The sequence below is a fragment of the Mustela putorius genome, unplaced genomic scaffold, assembly GCF_011764305.1.
Source record: "Mustela putorius furo isolate JIRA1106 unplaced genomic scaffold, ASM1176430v1.1 tig00003845_pilon_pilon_pilon, whole genome shotgun sequence".
Classification (NCBI taxonomy): Eukaryota; Metazoa; Chordata; class Mammalia; order Carnivora; family Mustelidae; genus Mustela; species Mustela putorius.
The window spans coordinates 22,248,549-22,269,213 of record NW_025421998.1 but is presented as its reverse complement, the minus strand read 5'-3'; the positions used below and the strand labels follow the sequence as shown (position 1 = coordinate 22,269,213).

At 44.4% G+C, this 20,665-nt stretch overlaps 1 protein-coding gene and 1 long non-coding RNA gene across 6 annotated transcripts in view; one reads left to right on the top strand and one right to left on the bottom strand.

Annotated features, from left to right (window-relative positions):
• Positions 1 to 3,443, top strand: part of MAGI2 (membrane associated guanylate kinase, WW and PDZ domain containing 2) — a 1,343,119-nt gene extending 1,339,676 nt beyond the window's left edge. For 4 of the 5 annotated variants that reach the window (XM_045089715.1, XM_045089714.1, XM_045089718.1 and 1 more), the window contains one exon: positions 2,392 to 3,443. In XM_045089715.1, coding sequence (XP_044945650.1) covers positions 2,392 to 3,062 — 671 coding nt within the window. In that variant the 3' untranslated portion in view covers positions 3,063 to 3,443. The remainder of the gene's footprint in view (positions 1 to 2,391) is intronic. The other variant, XM_045089716.1, reaches the window with a different exon arrangement.
• A 1,214-nt stretch (positions 3,444 to 4,657) lies between these two features.
• On the bottom strand, positions 4,658 to 10,085 carry LOC123394879. Its single transcript, XR_006609609.1, has 5 exons — positions 9,987 to 10,085; positions 8,022 to 8,060; positions 7,550 to 7,814; positions 6,668 to 6,814; positions 4,658 to 4,794 (listed from the first exon to the last, which is right to left on the bottom strand). It is a non-coding gene; the product is annotated as an uncharacterized LOC123394879 (long non-coding RNA).
• Positions 10,086 to 20,665: the final 10,580 nt, after the last annotated feature.

Here is a 20,665-nt window from a genome sequence, read left to right as displayed (position 1 = left end):
CTATTTGCAAGGCATCCCAACAGGAAAATTTTCTCAGTAAGTAAGAGAGTAAAGAAACCCAGTGTTTTACTCTTGGCTGACCCATTTTGTAATCTTGGTCAAATTACTTAACCTCTCTCTGCTTCAGTTCCTCCTTCAGGAAATGGTGTGAATAATATCAACCTCTCCGTATCTCACAGTAATTCAAGGCCAGCTAATTGACTCGGCCACCCGTGATGGAATTGGCAGAGGTGGGCGGGGGAGGGGGGGATGTTGGGAACAGATACTAAAATGTGACATAGCATTACCATGGTCTGAGTTAGAGACTACCATAGCACAGCTACCCTCTAGTGAGGCCTTTTGAAGACCGCTGTTAACTCTTTCAGGCAACATCTTCCTACATGAAGGAGTTGCCACGGTCTATCATTTGCTATAACAGTTTGATTTTCAAATTCTAGCCCAGTCAGAAGCAGAACATACTCCAACTTTCAACAAAAACATTTGCATTTAAGGATTTTTGATAGCCTTGAAGTAGCCAAGGCTACCTGGCGTAGAGCAAAACCACACCTGGGAATCACAGCAGATGGGAACGGCCGATTGACTGCACTTACTCAAAACCTCACCTACAAGTATGCTAGTTAGTGGGGGCAGCTGGTGGGTCTCAGAAGAGAAATCTGACTCAACTATTTGTAAAAAATCGTTATAATCCTCCCATTGGCAAGTGCTTTTCCCTTTGAAAGTGCATGTCTTATCTCTACAAGGTAAACATTTCATCCTCACCTTATAAAAGGAGAAAATGAGGCTCAGAGAGATCAAGTAGTTGATCCAAAATCACATCTTGGTAAATGCCAGAGGCAGGATTGGATTCCAGGTCTTCTAATGCTTTTCCAGGACTTTTTACTCACTATGTGAACATGATAATAGATATATCTCTGAAAAGAAGGAAGAGAAGAACACTGAGCCCTAAATACTCCCTTCAAATATCACATCAAAGGAGGAACTTTTTATAATTGATTTGCTATTGTACAGGTGACCCAGAATTTTTGGAACTATCAACCCCACTGCCTTCTTCCTCTCCTTATCGCTTTATAAATCAGCATCAAAAGTACTAAATAAGAATCCTCAAATTTTAAACATTCACGGACTGAGTCTGAATAAGGGCCTCTAATTGTGTCATATAAAGTTACAGTGGCAGGAACTGATTCACAGGCACTAAGGCTGGTGTGTGGGGCTGAGTCTCTCAGCTGTTGAGGAGCCTCTCCTGCCACCCAGCATTCAGACATCAGTGTGGTTTCTTTGTTCCTACTCATGAGCATATGCTCTGTGAAGAGAACTGACACTCTAGAAAGCTATTTCAAAATTTGAGGATTTCCAAAGGTCTTGGGACATATTTCTTACAGATTATCAAGGGATGACTGTATTGGGTTTTCCTGCTTTAATTTTGATTTAGTAGCTAGAAGCTCAAGGGTCACGTTAGTGTTCATAGTAGTCACTAACTCATCTCAGATTCCTAACACGTCTGTCCTCCTACTTGGCTTCTGACCAGCTTTTTTAAAAAAAATTCTCATTTTTATCATTCTCTTTTGTGTTTTGTTGTACATTGTCTCAGACCCTTTCTCAAAGTAGGGAGATTGGAAACCCCAAATAAATGTTGAAATTAGGCTTCCTAAAAAGAATCATTTATCTTAGTCTGGCCCTGCTATCCTGTCAGAACTACCGAAAAGAATTAAGGACAATGATTTCCAAAACACAAGAGTAAATGTTTTTTGATGACTTTATCCAAATTCTGAGACTGTCTGGTGGTGATTATGCTTTGAGTGACATCTAACGGTTGAAAGTCACTGTCCCAAACTTCTTCCAGAGGACTCAGACCAGTGTTTCTCAAAGCTCAGTTCTTGGACCACCTTCAGACTCAGCAGGGTGCCTGGTAAAAATGCGAGGGAATTCCTGCCCCCCCCCTCCCCCGCCGAGCTCCTGAAATCTCTGCAAGCCGCCCCCGGGGAATCTGTATTTTTCACAACCAGCCCCGGGTGATTCCGACATGGAGTTTGAGAACCACTGATTCAAGTGCTGCCAAGCTAGATACCCACACCGGGCTGTCAGATCTGAAGACACCCCAGAGAGTTAGTAAGGGCCAAGGCGAACGGATAGATTAGGCCCCGCCTTAGCAATGCTCATCCTGATTCATCAACGAGGGAAGGAGGTGGGGGGGTGGGACACAGAACCGCCGCCCCCGGGGTGGGGCGCGGCGGGCTGCCCCGTGGGCAGTGAGGGTGGGAGTGGCGATGGCTCGGGACCCTGAAAGCAGTCGCCCCTGGCCGCCTGCTCTCGTCCCTACGGTAGCGAGGGGTCGCGGGAGCGTGCAAGGGCTGCGCGGCGCGGCTCCTAACGCCTGTGCTTCCTGTCCCACAGACGAACCCAACTCCTGGAGTTCTCCCGCTGCCGCCTCCCCAGGTCTGCCGGAAGTAGGCGTCTCCCTCGAGGACGTCCTCTCTCCATTCTCTCCATCACATCCAGCCCCACCCTCCGACCCTTCCCACCAGATAGGCCCAGACCCAACTTGGGATATCAAAAGGGAACACGACGTTAGGAAACCAAAGGAGCTTTCAACCGGCGGCCAGAAGAAGCAGCGCCTCGGGGAGCAGAGGGAGCGCTCGGCGAGCCCGCACAGGGCCGCTCGGCCGAGGCTCGAGGACGCGCCCGGCGGCCAGGGGCGGGAGGCCGGCAGGTCCTCCTCGGAGGCCAGGGCGCCCGGGCCCGCGGCGGCGGACGCGGCGGACGCGGCGCGGGCCGGCGGGAAGGAGGGGCCCCGCACCTCGGCGGGCCCCGAGCTCGGCCGGCGCGAAGGCCCCGGGGCTGCGCCTGCGTTCGCGGGCCCGGGCCGTGGCGGTGGCGCCGAGCGCCCGGGCGCGCGGGAGGCGGAGGGCAGGGCGGGCGCGCGCGCGGGGCCCCGGCAGGGCGCGCGGCCCCCGGGGGGCGCCCCCACGCGCAAGGCCGCCGTGGCGCCCGGGCCTTGGAAAGTGCCCGGCTCCGACAAGCTGCCGGGCGTCCTCAAGCCGGGCGCCTCGGCTGCGGGCAGATGAGCCGCGCGGCAGCAGCCCGCCGCCCCGCCTCGACGCCTGCAGGCCGTTCTTCTTAGGTTCCGTCTCACGGCGTTTTAATTTATTTTCACTGTCACACGCATAGATCCACGAGGCACCAAGGCCTGGGAGCATCGATGTGAAGTCCCACGTGTCCAGCGAGCATGGGCGGCACGGCGTCCACGCGCAGACCTAAACTGATCCTAAAGCCCTCGGTTCCATTGTGGGGGCTTTGGCAGCTATGGAAGAACCAAAATAACGTGAAGAACATCACAGAGAGACGGTGCAGTGTAGCTTTAGTTTAAAAGAAAAAAAAAATTTAAAAGAAAGAGAAAAAAAATTTTTACCCCCACTGCATGAAGGATTTGGATGCTATCCAAACTCTAATATCAAGAAACTGGACAAGTTAAGAGCAATCACAAACTGGAATATCGCCTTAAAAATCAAACTGCACGGAGCAAGCTGAAACTGAGACAAGATTATATCTTTTAATTGATCTAAAGAGTTGTAAATAAATTGTTCTCGACATATCTAGACAGGGGTTAAAAGGTTTCTTTGAAACATTCGGAACTGTTCGCCCATGACATGTTTCCATGGCTCACCCGTGGCATCCATCACCGGTATTAGCAGCAACGTTCCCTGCATACCGCAGGACGAGTTAGAAATCTAGTGAATTCATTGGTGTGATGCCATTTTTACTGCCATTTCTGTGATCAAATCATATTTCTGTACATTTTCAGTGGTAGAAAAAAAAAGGTTTAAAAAAATTGTATCTTAGGGAACAGATTGCCATAAGTCAGAATTTTGCAGTTTAGCTCATAGATCTTAATTGGTTTTCATCTAAAACATGCATTTTATAATTGAAGGACCACAATTTGTTTAATCAAGATTGGCAAGGCTGCAGTTTCTTTATGAAGAGGCTTTCCTATTGTCTCAGGCTAGCAAAGATAGTAACTTCTTTGACAGCAGTGTTCTATTTCACTTACTTTATTGTCTTTTTTAAAACCCACTTTCCGGGATTTCATTTTCACTTTGATAGAGCAGAGGCAAAGTGTTTCTCCTGTATTTCTCAGATTATAATGGATCCCTAATATTCAAAAATCATACAATGGCCAATTTATTTTCATAAAAGAACGTGAGCCTTTTAGCATTCTTTTCTGTTTTATCTTACCTTATTGTTTCTCCTTTTATTTTTATTTTCATTTGGTTTGCTTTTTTGTCTTTGTAGTCTTTGCCGTTTTTAAATTTCTTTAGCAGCTTCTAAATGCTTCTGTTTATCTTCATTGATCTGTGGTTGATCCCCTGGCAGAATACTAAGGCTTGCCTTTCTTCCCTGCCCTTTTAATATTTCTTTGTAAAATGTTACCTTCAGTTAATTATCCATTGGTACTTATTGTAGCTACACATATTAAAAGGCAAACTGCTTCTGAGGGCAGTTTCTTTTTTTAATTTGTCCTGAATGAATGAGGCTTCATCCTTCCCAGATACTGGCCCTTACAGGAGTTCAAATGCAAATAAGCCTCACCTCCCTGAACTTGTAGTCAAATAAGTAAAACAGGAGATCAGGTCCATCACCCAAGGTCACACATAATAGCCTCCCTCCGTTGACTTTCCATCTTTGTAAATTGCAGTAACCTGAGCACTAGCCATTTAATTTCCATCAGGCATAGGAGTAGTTCAGTTGTTTGACAAGAGGAGAATATGGTCGAAAGCCTCAAGTGAAGAATCTTGCAGCCTGTAAAAGCAATTGCCAAAAATGGAATCCATTCATCATAAACAAAAGCACAAACACATGTAGCAGTTTACAGTACTTTTTGGTTTAATCTCAATTAGTCTTTCTCCCCTGGACTAGAAATCCAGTATAGTTTGCCATTAATTTATTGAATCTGGTTTTGGACAATGCTTCTGTAGTGTAGCTGCACGTCCCGGTACTGTATCCTCTGACCTTTATTTTTCATGTGTTACAAAAGGATAAAAAAGTTGAGATTACGCTTGCATAAACTCTAATTTGCACAGTTCACAGCTACTACTTGTGCAGTAATTGCTTTATGCGGCTGTAATCCATAACCTGTGAAGACAGCACATCATCTAAATCCCATTCCAAATAATATTTCTGTGTAGTGTTAGCTGTGAATTTACCTTGTACAGCTGTATCTCTATAAATATAATTCCATGTATTAATAGTCACAGAAAGACTGTAAGTGAGCAACTATTTTTATGAAACGCACCACTATGGATAAATTAACTTTTACAGAAATCTTGTTTACTGTATGATATTCTAAAACACTGTCAAATAAAATATATATCCAAAAACCTTTTCTTTTTCTAACTATATAGGCTGTGTGTTAATTTGAAGTAACGAATTACTGGGAGTTAATTTTTTCAAACTGCGGTTTTCGTAGTTTTTGTGGGGTTTTTGTTGTTGTTGTTGTTGTTTTGGGGGGTTTTTTTGAGTGGAAATTTAATGCCCTCAAACAGGACTTTTTTTCAAACTTGAATCTAAAGGCAGTGGAATTATACAGGAAAAACAAACCAACAAACCAAAAACCACAAAAAACAAACTTTTTTCTTTTCCCCAAGTAAATGGAGAGTTTTCTCAAAGACACTCTATTCGGTACTTGCCTGTTGGCTAACTACATCATTTATGAACTGGTAGTATGCTTCTGTTGCTTGCTATCCTGAGTGATGTACTGTGCCTTTTTTTCAAAAAGGATTTTGGGCATCCATCAACAATTAATCCCATCACATTTTTTTCCTTTTTTTTTTTTTTTAGATTTTATTTATTTATTTGTCAGAGAGAGCGAGCACAGGCAGACAGAGAGGCAGGCAGAGGGAGAAGCAGACTCCCTACTGAGCAAGGAGCCCGACGTGGGACTCGATCCCAGGACGCTGGGATCATGACCTGAGCCAAAGGCAGCCACTTAACCAACTGAGCCACCCAGGCCTCCCCATTTTTTTCCTTTTAATTCTGAATTTTTTTTCCTGTAAAATCCTAAGGAGTTTATGCAGAAGCCAATACTTAGTGAACAGTAGTGCAGAGGTCCAATATGAATGTCTGAATATGGCCTGTGCAATGTATCACAGTGCAGACACTGGGAAGAAGAGAGGTCTGTACTAGGAGGGCGAGAACCCCCCCATCAGAGAGATCACAGTCCACAGAGACAGCTTTCAATCCTAGTCCTCTTGGGACTTCCCACTGATATCAGTGGGGGGCCTAACATTCCCAAACTGACCGTTTTTACGCCACTATTGATTTTTTTTTAAAAAATTAAGTATATGCCACTTTTAGAAAAGGGAAAAAGCTGACATGAAGTGTGCAATCAAGCACAAAAGCAAAGGTATTTGTAATAAATATAAATCATTCTTTATGAATGAATCAAAGAGGCCTGGGGCACGGCAAAAAAGCAGGAGACTTATAAAACAATGTGGTTAACAAGATGGGGTGTAAATGTTAATGATGCACAGCTAACTACTATTTTAAAAGAAAAAAATATAAACATCATTAGGCCATCAAAGAGATTAGAATTCAGAGACCGAAGGGATTCGAACAGGGACACAGCAGAAGTACGCTGAGGCCAGTGAGGCACCCGCCTGGACAAGGGCCTTACCTTGAATCAAATGGCTCCAAGGTCAGGCAGGAAATAGGAGAAAATGGAGAGAGCCAGGTGGGGACTGGGCCAACGGACAGGCATGTCCCTCCTCTAAAGCTGTCATTTTGTCAGGTCCAAGTCCACTCCGGAATAGACTTTCAGTTTCTCAAGAGAAGAAAAAAAAATCAGCTTTTTATTTGAAATTTTGTGGTTTTTATGGTTTGACAAGCTTAATTCGTGTTTGTTTGTTTTTTTTTTAAAGATTTTATTTATTTATTTGACAGAGAAAGAATGATCATAAGTAGGCAGAGAGAGAGGCAGAGAGAAAGGAGGAAGCAGGCTCCCTGCCGAGCAGAGAGCCTGACTCGGGGCTTGATCTCAGGACCCTGAGATCATGACCCAAGTTGAAGGCAGTGGCCCAATCCACTGAGCCACCCAGGCACCCCTTAATTCGTGTTTTTAAGAAACACTGAGCAAGAAGACAAAACACTACGACCACAAACCACCTGCAGACCAGGTCTGGCTCACAGGCCCCCGATTTGCAGCCTCCGTCTTAGAACCACAGCCAGACTTTTAGCAGAGAACCTCTAGCTTGCTTTTATCGGGGTCTGATTCACTTTTCAAGCAGTGGATCATACAGAACCCGGAGATGGAAAAACGTGCAGCTCTTCCATCCACACGTGCCGGAATAACTGTGTTTAGTTCACTTCATTGGGCACCAATTAAATGTGGTAAAGGGTATGGTTATGATTATTAAGGCAATGCTGTGGTGGTCGGCATTTGGGTATAAACAAGGGAGCAACGTCTCAGAATTAAGCCGTCCCCTTGCCGGCCACTGGGGGGCGTATCACCCAGACAGCTCAGTTACAGGAACTCCAGAGAAGCGTAAGCGTGTCTTACCACTTAGCGGAATGTAACCGGCATCCACACAGGAGGGTCAGCTGGGTTTTTAAGAGTTCCAATAGTTTGATGGGATCGTTCCTTTGATGAAACTGCCTCTCAGAGAGCGATTTCACCTGGTAGAAGCTGGGAATCTTGGGAAGGCAACAAAGTGACCATTGACTTTCCTTCTTTGGGGGAAGGTCCGTTCTTGAAAAGCCTAACAAGGTGTATCCGTGTGATTTCATCCCGGGGCAAATATCTTCACACTGAGAAGCACCCGTTCCTGGGGTACAAAGAGACGTTTTAGGGCATGCACAGGCAGGGAGAACTTCGGTGAAATTCACTTTCAGAAATTCAACTTCTATTTTTATGCATTTCAAACCCAGAGACGACCAGTTCCCCATCGCCACCTGCCCAGTCCAAGGTGCCTTTCCATTAGAGAAGCAAGGTGGGCTTCTCATCCATCCCGCATTTCACTCGGGTACATTACCTCGGGGTGTAAAAAAGGCGATTGGAGAACGCCGCCCTCCTGCAAGAGAATAAAGAGAGAAAAGTAGAGCATCTGTAAGAAATGTTCAAGTGGGTAATGCCTACCTTCCTCCAGAAGCTCTGAGAGAGTTTCCATCTAAAACTTAGCGCCCACGTTTATTTGAATTTGAAAATAAAAATCACACTTTTTCTGAGCGAATGTGTAATGGCTATTCGTCTGGCTTGGCCACAATGAATGGCTTTGCCCATTGGGTTATGTGGCAGGTGTTTTCCACATATTAACGGGTTACCCGTCTGCAAATGCAAGGCTTAAATAGACATATTTAAAGCACGCATACAAGAGAAGATACATCCTTTGCAAGAAATTTGTGGGAAAAAAATGCAGGTGTTAATTTTAAAATGAAATGAGGTCTAGACTTTTATAAAAACTATTTCAGGGGCTACACATGCTAACAAGGTCCCTCCATAAGACAAACCGACTTAACTCGGTTTCATAAATGTTTACAAAGAGTGTGGAGTGTCTGCATCTAAAAACCATTACCGGGAACAGAACTCAGCCTGTAGTCTCCGAGTGCCTACCATCTAGTTAGGAGACCAAGACAACTTAACCCAAGACAGAGTGGGATTAGGTAGGATGTGGGAATAGTTGTCATCCAGGATATGTGGCGTTTTAGTTGGATTTGAAGGGTGGGCGGGCTTTCAAGAGGCAGATGAGGTATAAGGGCGAGAACAACATGAGCAAGGTCAGAGTTAAGGAACTTAGAGATACGTTAGAGAAACCATGAATGGCTCATTTTGACTAAAACTGTGTGTGTGTGTGTGTGTGTGTGTGTGTGTGTGTGGGAGGGAGGGAGAGAGAGATGGAGGGAGGGGCAAAAGGAGGAAGAAGATTAAACAGGTAGTTTCAGGCAGATAACAAATGCCATTAGGAACATTTGGGAGTTGGTAAAAGCTTCTAAGCAGAGAAAAGATAAAATCAGCCCTTGGTTGTGGGAGGAAGTCCTGGCAGTCCTGTCCAGGGTGAAGTGGAGGAGGGAGGCGCTGGCAGGGGCTAACATCAGGTGAGAAATAAGGAGACCTGAGCCCCCAGAATGGAGGGGAGAGACAGGAGGGCTCGAAGGAGGGAGAAGCCGCAGGCCTCCCTGACTGACGGGATGCAAACTCAGGGACAATCACGGACTCCCAAGCCTGAGTGAAAAGAAGGTGAGGGGAGGACTGATCTAGAAGGGACGTTATTTTTTTGATATACAAGGGGTGAGGGGTTCACAGGTCGCCCCGATGGAAATACTCATCCAGCCAATAATCGTAGACTTAAAAGATGGACATGCGCCAAAGAGAATGATGTTCAGATGAGAGACTGAGCCTAAGGTCAGACTTGGGCACCAACTCCCCAGAGCCTTGCTGCAACTCACTCCCAGGGATGGACATAATTGACTGAGATGGAACCGTTTGGGAGGGGAGATGTCCTACGCCTTATAAACACATCCACATACGTATCAGCATGCAGAGCGCATCGGTACAGAAAGCAAGGAGTGCCTGGTTAAAGCCTCTGCCTTCGGCTCAGGTCATGATCCCAGGGTCCTGGGATTGAGCCCCACATTGGGCTCTCTGCTCAGCAGGGAGCCTGCTTCCCCCCTGTCTCTCTCTCTCTCTCTCTCTCTCTCTCTGCCTGCCTCTGCCTACTTGTGATCTCTGTCTGTCAAATAAATAAATAAAATATTTTAAGAAAGCAAGCAAGCAAGCAAGGATTCTGGAAAGGTTTGCCTTCTACCTAACGTCCAGGAGCCACTGGGAAAGATGTGAGCCGTGGTAGGATCTGAGTCCTTAAGAGAATGAAGAGAAAGAAAGTGAGCAGCGAGTGGTTCATGGAGAAATTCGCAGAAGGAAGACTTCAAAACCGATAGTCCTGTCCACACATTTTGCACAGATTAAACATTAGCAGGGGTCGTACGACTCTGTGGCATACCTTCCAATTACTCCTGTGTTATCTCTTATTAGTGGGAACCACTGGATTCTGGCTTCTTGATCTGGATTGCCACCTTGGAGATGCCTTTAGTGGTGCTTCAAAGCAAGTTCATGTGGGCGAATGAGTAGGATAAAAACCAAGAAAATATATGTATGGTGTATATATGCACACATCATGTATATCTGTGTATGTGCACACACACACACAAACTCACACGTGTACACCCACATGTGACTTGCATATGAACCCAGGGACTCTAACTGCAATACTCTTAGTGTGACAAAATAACACACAGACCCCCAAAGTACATAAAAACCTACTAATAACTTACTCAGTTTCAAAGCAGGCACATGTGTAGTCATCATCTAGGGACCCTGACCTGAGCCTGGCAAATAGTGAATATTTGCTATATCTACATTTTTTTATTATTGTTATTATCAACTGAGGGATATGTAAACATTTTCAGTGATGCTAGAAGTCTCAATATTTATGGACTGTTAGCCATGTGCCAGGCAGAGCGCAGAGGTCTGAGAAGGTAACCTCACACCAGGCAGGCCATCCCCACCGGACACGGAGCTTACAGTGTCTGAACCGCCAGGAAGGTAAATGATTCACATGCAAAGTGCAACAGGCTCTCCGTTTACAAAGAAGGAAATACTCACCCAGCCAATAGTCACAGACGAAAGATGGAGATGCCCCGTCAAAGCAGCCTGATGCATGTGAGACGTAGGCTGGCTTCATGGAATAAGAGCCACAAAGGAGAAGTGAAGGAGCCAGAGGTGGTCCAGTGCAGGGACTGATGGGGCGCGAGGGCTGGCGTGGAACATGGCGGCCGGGCTAGGGGTCGAATGGGCGCAGGGGTCAGAAGAGAAGAGTGGTGGCAGGAGCTGCACGGAGGATCCCAGGCCTCCGGGAAGGAGGTGACCAATGTACCCCAGTTTGTCAAGGCCTGTCCTTGTTTTCAAACTGTGAGTCAGTGTTCCAGCCAACCTGTCTGCCCCCAGCAAACCAGGATAGAAAGGCCCGGTGGCCAGGCCCGGCAATTGTGAGGGTCCCACGGGAGCCAGCCCCGCGGAGGTACAGAGGAGGATGAGAACCGGCCAGCAGGAGGCGGCAGAGCCGCAGGATCCAGAGCTCACAAGGCCTAACAGGCCTGAGCCAAGATTTGAGTCTCCGTTTAAAACGCAGCAGGAGGCTACTTTTGGGTTTTCATTGGGCAGAACAACGGGTTCCTGTATGTAACGCTCTGGCCTAGAGAGGAGACCACCATGTTCTTGCTCCCTTCTCCCTGCCTCTCTCCCTTGACCTTAAGTCCTCTGTCCCAGAGCTCAGCCTCCTGGATCCTCTGTCTCGGGTAGATAATGCCGGCCTTTCCCAAAAGACTCAGGAGCCCTGGCTCCAACACTGGCAACTTTGCAAAGAACTTTCCTATCTGATCAGTACATTCTCTTGCAACTCTTATTTTATAGGTCCTCCACTCTCTCCTTCACCACCACGGTGTGGATTGAAGACTCATCTCATGCTTCTACCATCAACCCTCATGACGCCTAGCATATAATAGGCACTCAATGAATACTTGCTGAAAATTGGATATATTTTTTTAATGGCCTCATCTCTAATTCCAGGATAGTTTCCCTTGAGTAAGATCGGCTCTCCAGTGGCCCTGGCTAGTCAGCGTGGACAGTTTGCAATTTTTCTCAAATTTGCCGCTGCTATTTTTACAAAATACTGACAGAGTGGCTTGATGTCATCATTTGAGAACTGCATGGGATGAAGTCTAGCTTCTGCAACTCACCCAAGAGCTTTATTCAAAATAAGTCCATTTAACTATTTCCCCGTGACTTCCTCCTGCTCCTGTTCGGGCCCAGCCTCATCCCAAAGCCAGGAGGCCTTGAGCAGGAGGACCTGACTCTAGCTATCATTTCAGGAAGGTAAGGTCACAGCCCGAGCGATGATGATAGGGTAGGCCTTCTGGCTCCAGCCGTCCTTGCTCAAAACCCACAGGGAGACCTTCCACTAATATCCTTGGCTGAAATCTAGCACACTGTGTCCAGCTGGTCAGCATTCCTCAGATGAACTTGGCCTCTGCACTGTAAATGTTTGCTGAAAACATGCAAAAGGCCCCTGAGGATTTTGGCCTTGTACTGGTCCAGACTCTCTCTACCTCTCTGCTCCGGTGACAGCTCTTCACAAGGACACACACTCACAAGGAGACACACACACACACACACACACACACAAACACACACCATAGATCCCATCTGACTCCTGCCCAGGCTCCCATCACTACCTGAGCTCTCTGTACTGATTTCTCAGGATCAAAGACCCTCATGATGTTTTCAGAAAGAAGCAGTGACTTGTAACAACCATCTCCGGAAGACTTGCTGCTGCCCAGAAAGATGTATTTCTCACTGAGGTGACAGGTCAGGAGTTACTGATCAAAGAAGTAGATTTTTTTAAAATTTAGTGATTCAGAGGCTAGAGTTACTTTTACTCTATGACTCTACCATTCCCTAAAGCCTTGCATCTGGACAGTGGTCTGAGCATCAGCAGCACTGCCGTCCCTGGGAGCTTGTTAGAAATGCAAGATCTCAGGCCTGCCTTAGACCTACTACACTAGCATTGCATTCTAAGAAGAACCCCAGGTCTGGGGACTCATATAAATAGAAGTTTGAGAAGCCCTACTCTAGGAACTCAGAGGCCCCTGCACCAGACTGCAGATAGGGAAAGGGGGCATGGAATGAGTACAAAATGCAACCCCCCCCCCCTTTTTTTTTGCTTCATTAAAGTCTCAAATGAGAGATAGCTCCCAATCCCATTCCACTGGTTAAGAGCTAGTCACATGGCCACAACTGGACACAAAGCCCTCTGGGTAATGTAGTTCTTGACTGTGCAGCTGTCTGATAGTTACAACTCCACATTATGGAGTTGGGAAGATAGATTTTGTGGACAAACAGACATCTCTGATGCTCACACCTCCTCAATGAGCTGGTGACCAAAGGGGAAACACTGCTTTGACAGCAAACACCAGACCCTGCACCATGCACCACAGGTATATGCAGAAGAGAAACAAACAGGGCTCTGTTAACAGAGAATACATCATGGTGAGAGTTTCAGAATTGAATATGCAGGCCCTTATAAGGGCAGAAGTCACAGTGAAGGGACTGCAAAGAGAAGAAAACTTGGTCAAGATCAGGAACAGTAACAAACAATGAGGAAATTAGCATTTAGTCAGCATGAGCAGTGTGCCCAGCCCTTTTACATATGTTGTCCAGTTTTATCCAGAAAGCAACATCATAGGTTCGCAATATTCTCCCTACTCCTGCAAAATTGCTTCTGTTAAGACTGTCTCATCCCACGACCTACTGTAAAGATATGCAGTGTGTCTCAATGTTGGCAGAATTAATATTTTGGGCTGGATAATTCTTTGTGGTGGGAGTCTGTCTTGTGCATCATAGGATGTTTAGTAACATCTCTGACTTCTACCCACAACTATGAGAACCAAAATTGGCTCCAGACATTGTCAAATACCCTGGGGTGTGGCAGGGTGGGAGGGCGCAAAATTGTCCCCAGCTGAGAACCACGGAGCTACAACAATCAAAATAGTACGGTATTGGCAAATGACAGGCACACAGATCAATGGAACAGAATAGAAAGTCCAAAAATACATCCATATTTATACAATCAACTAATTTTCAACAAGGCTTAATGTCAATTTAAAGGAGGCAGAATACTCTTTTCAACACCTAGCCACATGCAAAAAAATAATGTACTTTGAAGCATACCTCACACTATATACAGAATTTAACCCAAAATGGATCATAGACCTAACTGTAAAACCCCAAAGTTTAAAAGACACTTTTTAAAATGGAAAAAACGGGGTGCCTGGGTGGCTCAGTGGGTTAAGCCTCTGCCTTCAGCTCTGGTCATGATCCCAGGGTCCTGGGATCGAGCCCCGCATCGGGCTCTCTGCTTAGCGGGAAGCCTGTTTCTCTCTCTCTGCCTGCCTCTCTGCCTACTTGTGATTTCTGTCTGTCAAATAAATAAATAAAAATTTTTTTTAAATGGGGGGAAAAAAGCCACAGACTGGTAGAAAATATTTGCAAAAACAATTTCATAAAGGAGATGCATACTGAATATATGTTTTAAAAGTCTGAAAATCAAAAAATAAAAACAAATAATTCAACTTATAAAAGGCATGAAATATTTGTAGACACTTTGCCAAAGAAGACATACAGAAGACAAATAATTACATAAAAAAATATGTTCAACCTTATAAGCAAAATAAGTCAGTCAGAGAAAGACAAATGCCATATGATTTCACTCATATGTGCAATTCAAGAAACAAAACAGATGAACATAGGGGAGAAAAAAAGAGAGAAGCAAATCAGAAAATAGACTCTTAACTATAGAGAACTTGGACTAAGACACCCCCACATGTGTCACTCGCTCAAAGACCCTAACCACCCAGCACTCACCCCACACTCTTTGTGGTGGACTCAGGTGTCCATGGTTTTTCCTGCTAGAAAAAGAACGCCCTGTGCAGCTCTAGGGGGCAGGAGTCACAGAGGAAAGCCACTCTCCTGCCAGCCTCAAAGCAAATTTGACAACAGAGCAAACTCTGATAACAGAGTTCTGTGCCCCCAAGGAGACCCTGACAGCAGCCTCTACAATGGAACAGCTTGGCTCATTATGCCCCTTCACCTTGCTTTGGTTGGGCATCCTTTATCCTTCCAACTCCTATCCCCACTCCATTCTGACATTCTTTTTTCTGATCTCTTTCCCTAAAGGAGGAGGGCCCTAAAGCCCTTCCACTGAGCCCTCTAAAAATCACCAGCAAAATCTCCATAGCCTTCAAATCTTCTCTGAACTTGACTGAATCTTTGTGCTATCACTGGAACCTGACTTCACCTGTAGATATTGTTTCCCCCATAGCCTCTCAAGTGGTAGCTGTTTTCTCTACCATTTCTCTTATTCCATGAGAATCTCTTGCATCTCCTTGCCATTCTCAGCCCCTTCTCCGTCCTCCTCCCTAAAATGCCTAGCCTTGAATTTCTTGTCATCTGACTCAACCACAGGGTTCTTCTCTCCTTTTCTGATACATACCTTCATTGCTATCAATTTCCCTCTTGGCACTGTTTTTGCTGCACCACAGTAAGTTTTCACTTACTTCAAAATACTTTTTTAAAAAATTTCTTTAAATTATTTTTTTAAAATTTCTCTTGTGGCATCATCTCTGACCCATGTATTACTTAACCTCCAGATATTTTGGAAATTTTCCATATACCTTTCTGGTATTGATTTCTAGTTTAATTCCATGTGGTCTGAAAATATGCTTTGTAAGATTTCAATTCTTCTGAATTTGTCAAGATATGTTTTACGACCCACATTGTGTTCTGTCTCAGTGAAGTGTTCCACGTGAGTGTGCAAAGAATGAGTATTCTGCTGTGGCTAGACAGAGAATTCTATCAATGTCAATTAGATGCAGTTGATTGATGGTGCTATTCAGTTCAACAATGTCCTTACTGATTTTCTCCCTGCTAGATCTGACCTAGCTTAAATTCCATGGCCATTCACCACACTCCTTCGATTGCACCTTGTCCCTCTCTGCTTCTGTGCATTCACTTACCCAAACCCCAGCTGTGACTCAGCCCAGCTCTCTGTATATGCCTCGCCTTGTCTCCACACCTGCTGCCTGTGGTTGGAAAAAACCACCCACCCTTGCTGACAGATTTCTCTTAAAATTCACGACCTCTAACCTCAGGTGGGCCTAGTATGTTGCCAAGCCAAAAGGCTGACATTGCCTGGTCCATCCTCAGGGATGCACACATTCCCATCCCCATGAGTGGCTGTTTTATACCCTCCCATTTCTCCTGTAATCACTAACACCTCCTTCCTAACTGTTACTCTCTGCAGATGACCTTGCTTCTTAGGTCACCGAGAAAACAGAAATTCCCATCACCTTATCTACACTTGTATTTGTGCCCATATACTCTGCCTCCAGGTCTTTCACCGTGAACTTCTTGTCTGTGCCAGTAGCAAATGCCATCCCTTCACGTATGCACGAGATTCTTCTTGCTTACTCAATAGCCCAGCGATTCTCTCTTTCTCCTGCATCATCCATTTGTCCTTCTTTTTGATCTTTCTCATCAGCACATAAGCTGTTTTTCTTAAAAAATGGCAGGCATTTTATTCCTTGGGGCTCTGCAATTGCTTTTTCCGCTGGGGAAGATGCTGTTCCCTAAGACAGCCACAAGACACTCTCCCTCTCCTTCCCAGGTCCTTACCCAAATCATACCGTTCAGGGACACCTTCTCAGTCATCAGTCCAAAACTGTATAACTCCTTGTGGTGGACATGACCAAGGGTGCCCTCCAATGTTGGTGGCTGAGGGCAGAACCTATTACTTGCTTCTAACAAAAGGTAGCAAACGTAACAGGTGTGTTATTTGTTGATTAAGTTATATTGTATGGCAAGGTGTTGGACTGTCACCCATAATTATATGACTTATATAAGACTCTATCTTAGCAGAGCAGAACAAGAGCTTTTCCTTACCGGCTTGAAGAGCAAGCTGCCATGGTGTGAGAGGTCTGCTGGAACTGGGAGGGTTTGAGGATCCAAGGGCAGCTTCCAGTGGAGAGTCATTGAAAAGCCACAGCTCTCCGTCATACAACCATAAGGAACTAAGTTCTGCCAATAACTTGAGTGAGCCTAGAAGAAGATTATTCTCTAGTTAGTTCTCTAGTTAATTCTCTATTCTCCACATGAGAATTCAGCTCAGCTGGTCCCTGGACTGCAGCCTCATGAGACCGTGAGCAGAGGAACCAGTAAAGCCCAGAGTCCTGGACCCACAGAAACTGTGACTCAGGAACATATGTGTTGTTTTAAAGCTGCTAAGTTTGGAGTAATTTGTTTTGCAGAAAAACGGAAAACGAATACCTCCCCAAATGTTCTCTGTTACCTTTTTCTGTTTATTCTTTTGCCTTAACACTTTTAGTCATTTAACATTTTCTATTTATACCTTGTTTATTGTCTGTGCTTCCCCCTCTACTCTTGAACGTAAGTTCCACTAAGACGGGGATTTTTGTCAGGTTTTTTTCCTACCATTATATTCTCAGTGGCTTGAGCAATCTCAAAAAAATGTTTGTTGATTGAATGCATAAGTGGATGAATACTAGGTCTTGTTACCTGAGTGGAGGAATTCATTAAGGTCACATATATCTTTGAGAGGTAAGAAATGAGAGGAAACATACGTATTGTGTTTAACTTGTTATTATGGAAATGTTCAAGCATTGGTTCAATGTGTTATGTTCAAGTTACAGCTTCTTACCAGTCTGGCTTATTCCAGGGTTAAATTCTAAATTCCAAGAGCAGCATTCTTCAAACTTTAGACCTGACTCACACCAAAAAATACATTTCATGGGGTGCCTGGCTGCCTCAGTCGGTGAAGCATGCGACTATTGATCTTGGGGTTGTGAGTTCAAGCCCCACATTGGGGGTAGAGATCACGTAAAATTTAAAACAAAAAATACATTTCACCTTATGTGCCAGTACACACATATACCCACATAAATACTGAAACAAAATTTTCACGAAATAGTATTTATATTATTTATATCAACCAACATTCATGTTTGAACTACTCTTAATTGATTGCAACTGCAGGTTAACTATGGATAAGCATTTGACAAAAATCATTTATGCCTAAATAACATACTCTCACGGATTCCCATTCCACTTCATTCTGTTGTAGTCCATTTCTTAAAAACTAGGTAGAACCCACTGACAGGTCCTAGAGAAACGCTCCGGGCCATTCTCCACAGACCTCTGTGTTGTCAATTCTCTTCCTGGTTTGGCTTACGCTGGGACTGACATTGTTCTTCGGGGTCAGTATGGCAGGGGCATGCTGGGTGCTGCCCAGAAAGCAGAACCGGTGCAACTCAGCAGATGGGACAGCTGAGGGGACGGGGCTGGCATTTTCTTGTGAGACTGCAAATGAGTGTGCCTGACCGAGAGTGACCCCCCTGTGCTTGGAGCCCAGCTGCAGGAACACCACGGGGCTGAAACTCAGCATCGTGACTGTCTGAGTGTTCCTCCGTTTCAGAGACTCCACAAAATCCAAATGACGACTGCTCGTCTTTAGTCACAGGCGTGCCTCAGATGTCTAAATGGTCCCTGAGTCACTGGCCTTTGGTACTTGAATTCCTGACTGTAAAGTGTGTTTCAAAATCACGAAAACGTTAGCCATCTTACATGGCTCCACATTGCATAACTCATGGAGCTAATGAAAAATTATGGCAAAGCACTTTTCAGAGAGCAGCACTAATCAGTGCGTCCAGAAAAGCCGGTGTTGATGAAGTGCCATTAAGTTACGGCATAAAATGCCACCTGCAGGTAAATCTGGGTCTAATGTGCCTTTCTGCAAGTAGTTTTCTATTTATTTGAATGTGAAATGAATCCCCACGATGGGTAGATGATAAAGATGCTGCCCCTTCAAGACTCATTTGATTTTAAATGTATTTGTTCTTTTGTTTAAGCATGTGGTTCAAGAGAAATTTTTTAAATCCCTTCTTAATTAGCTCAGCAGGGCAGCCAGAAGGAGGAGAATGCCTGATAGCTTACTGCATAGCTGCTCCTGTGCCCACCACTCTGCTTGATGGTTAAGGAGCCAAGGTAAGAAAGGGAAGGTACCAGAAGACAAAAGGCACATCGAGATCAAGAGTAAATGAAGGTTATGAGGAGGACTTCTTTTTGGTTTCCCTCCCTTACCTTTCTGTGGGTTTGGCCTTGTTTCCTGTGATTCCTTACCTATAGTCAGATGGTCTCATCTCCCTTCAGTTTTGTTTCCATGAAAACATTCCTGCTGTGCTTCTCACTCCTGTGGAATAATATTAAATTTAGTGGATTTCGCCAAGGTAACACTTTCCGTCACCATGAGAAGGCAACAGCCAAATTCACGATGTAGGAAAATCTATGGAACAAATGGCCCAATTTTTCTACCACATGACTATCATGGGAACTGGTAGGCGGAGGGGGATAAAGGTGTGTCAGGAAGAAAGGAGGAGGAGTTAATAAAATAAAAGCAACAAGGGACATTACTAATCAGGTTCAATTTTGTCTCAAAGTAGACATGAGAATATAATGAATTTCTGATTGCCCAATTCCAGCTTACACACGTATCAGTATTTTACACTTCTTGCTTTAGTTACGCACTTTAATTATTTGTGTGTTTTGTGAAGGATTTTTTTTTTTTAAGATTTTATTTATTTATTGGACAGAGAGACAGATCACAAGTAGGCAGAGAGGCAGGCAGAGACAGAGGAGGAAGCAGGCTCCCTGCTGAGCAAAGAGCCTGATGCAGGACTAGATCCAAGGACTCTGAGATCATGACCAGAGCTGAAGGCAGAGGCTTTAACCCACTGAGCCACCCAGCTGCCCTTGTGAAGGATTTTAAAACAAAACCCAGAGTTCATATTTCACCTGGAAATACAATTTGGCAAATTTTGAGCCTTTAAAGAGGACTCTGCTGGAAGTACCCTATGCCCCTAAATGAGGGTTTGCTCTAAGAACATTACTGACATTTATAAAAACACACTGTTCTACACAAACTCTCATGATAAAATTCCTTCTGGACTTAACTTAGGAGAAACTCCACATTTTCTCACCAGAACACTGAAAAGTCCGTACATGATCAAATTTTTCTTTATACAAAAACCCTCTAGGAAGCTTAAAGACAAATCTCTGGCCAATCATAGCCTCTATCTATACTCTGTAACAGAAAATTTTATATTAACATCATTTCCAGCTCTAATAGGTCCCTCTCCTTGCTGTTCATTTCTCTTTTTCATCTGTAAATCTAGGTTACTTTATTGTATTTGTACATACCTGTAAGCAGACATCTGCTGGTGAATATTTCACAACTGGTTCTCTGGGGGAAAAAATGCATGTATGAACACAAATTTATTACAAATTTTGCTGCTAAGAATGATGTCTCACCCATAATCAGCAAATAATAGTAAAATACACAATATTCTTTATTGTAAATTTCATGCAGTCAAATTATTCTCATAGAATGCTTTTGTGAGGGGCGCCCGGGTGGCTCAGTGGGTTAAAGCCTCTGTCTTCAGCTCAGGTCATGATCCCAGGGTCCTGGGATCGAGCCCCACATCAGGCTCTCTGCTCAGCAGGGAGCCTGCTTCCTCCTCTCTCTGACTGCCTCTCTGCCTACTTGTAATCGCTGTCTGTCAAATAAATAAATAAAATCTTAAAAAAAAAAAAAGAATGCTTTTGTGATTTTTGTCAAATGCTTATCCATAGTTAACCTGCAGTTGTAATCAATTAAGAGTAGTTCAAACATGAATGTTGGTTGATATTTTTATTCACTTTAACAAGGAAGATGAAAGTAAAACAATAAAAACCTGTGTAGGTTAGAAATTCACTTTTTCCTCATGATGTGAGCGACTTTTTGCTAAGCTAGTTTTTTCCAAATATCTGAAGAATATTTGCTCAGGTTTTTTTTCTTGTGCTAGTCAGAATATGACTACAGACATGACACATTTTTAAGTTCACTCTGTACTGTTACCATTCTATCCACTCCTTTAGGAATGTAGACAATCAATAAAGCAGTAAATGAAACCTTGCTTTGTACTGTTTGCCCATTCTCATGGTATAAATACTCCC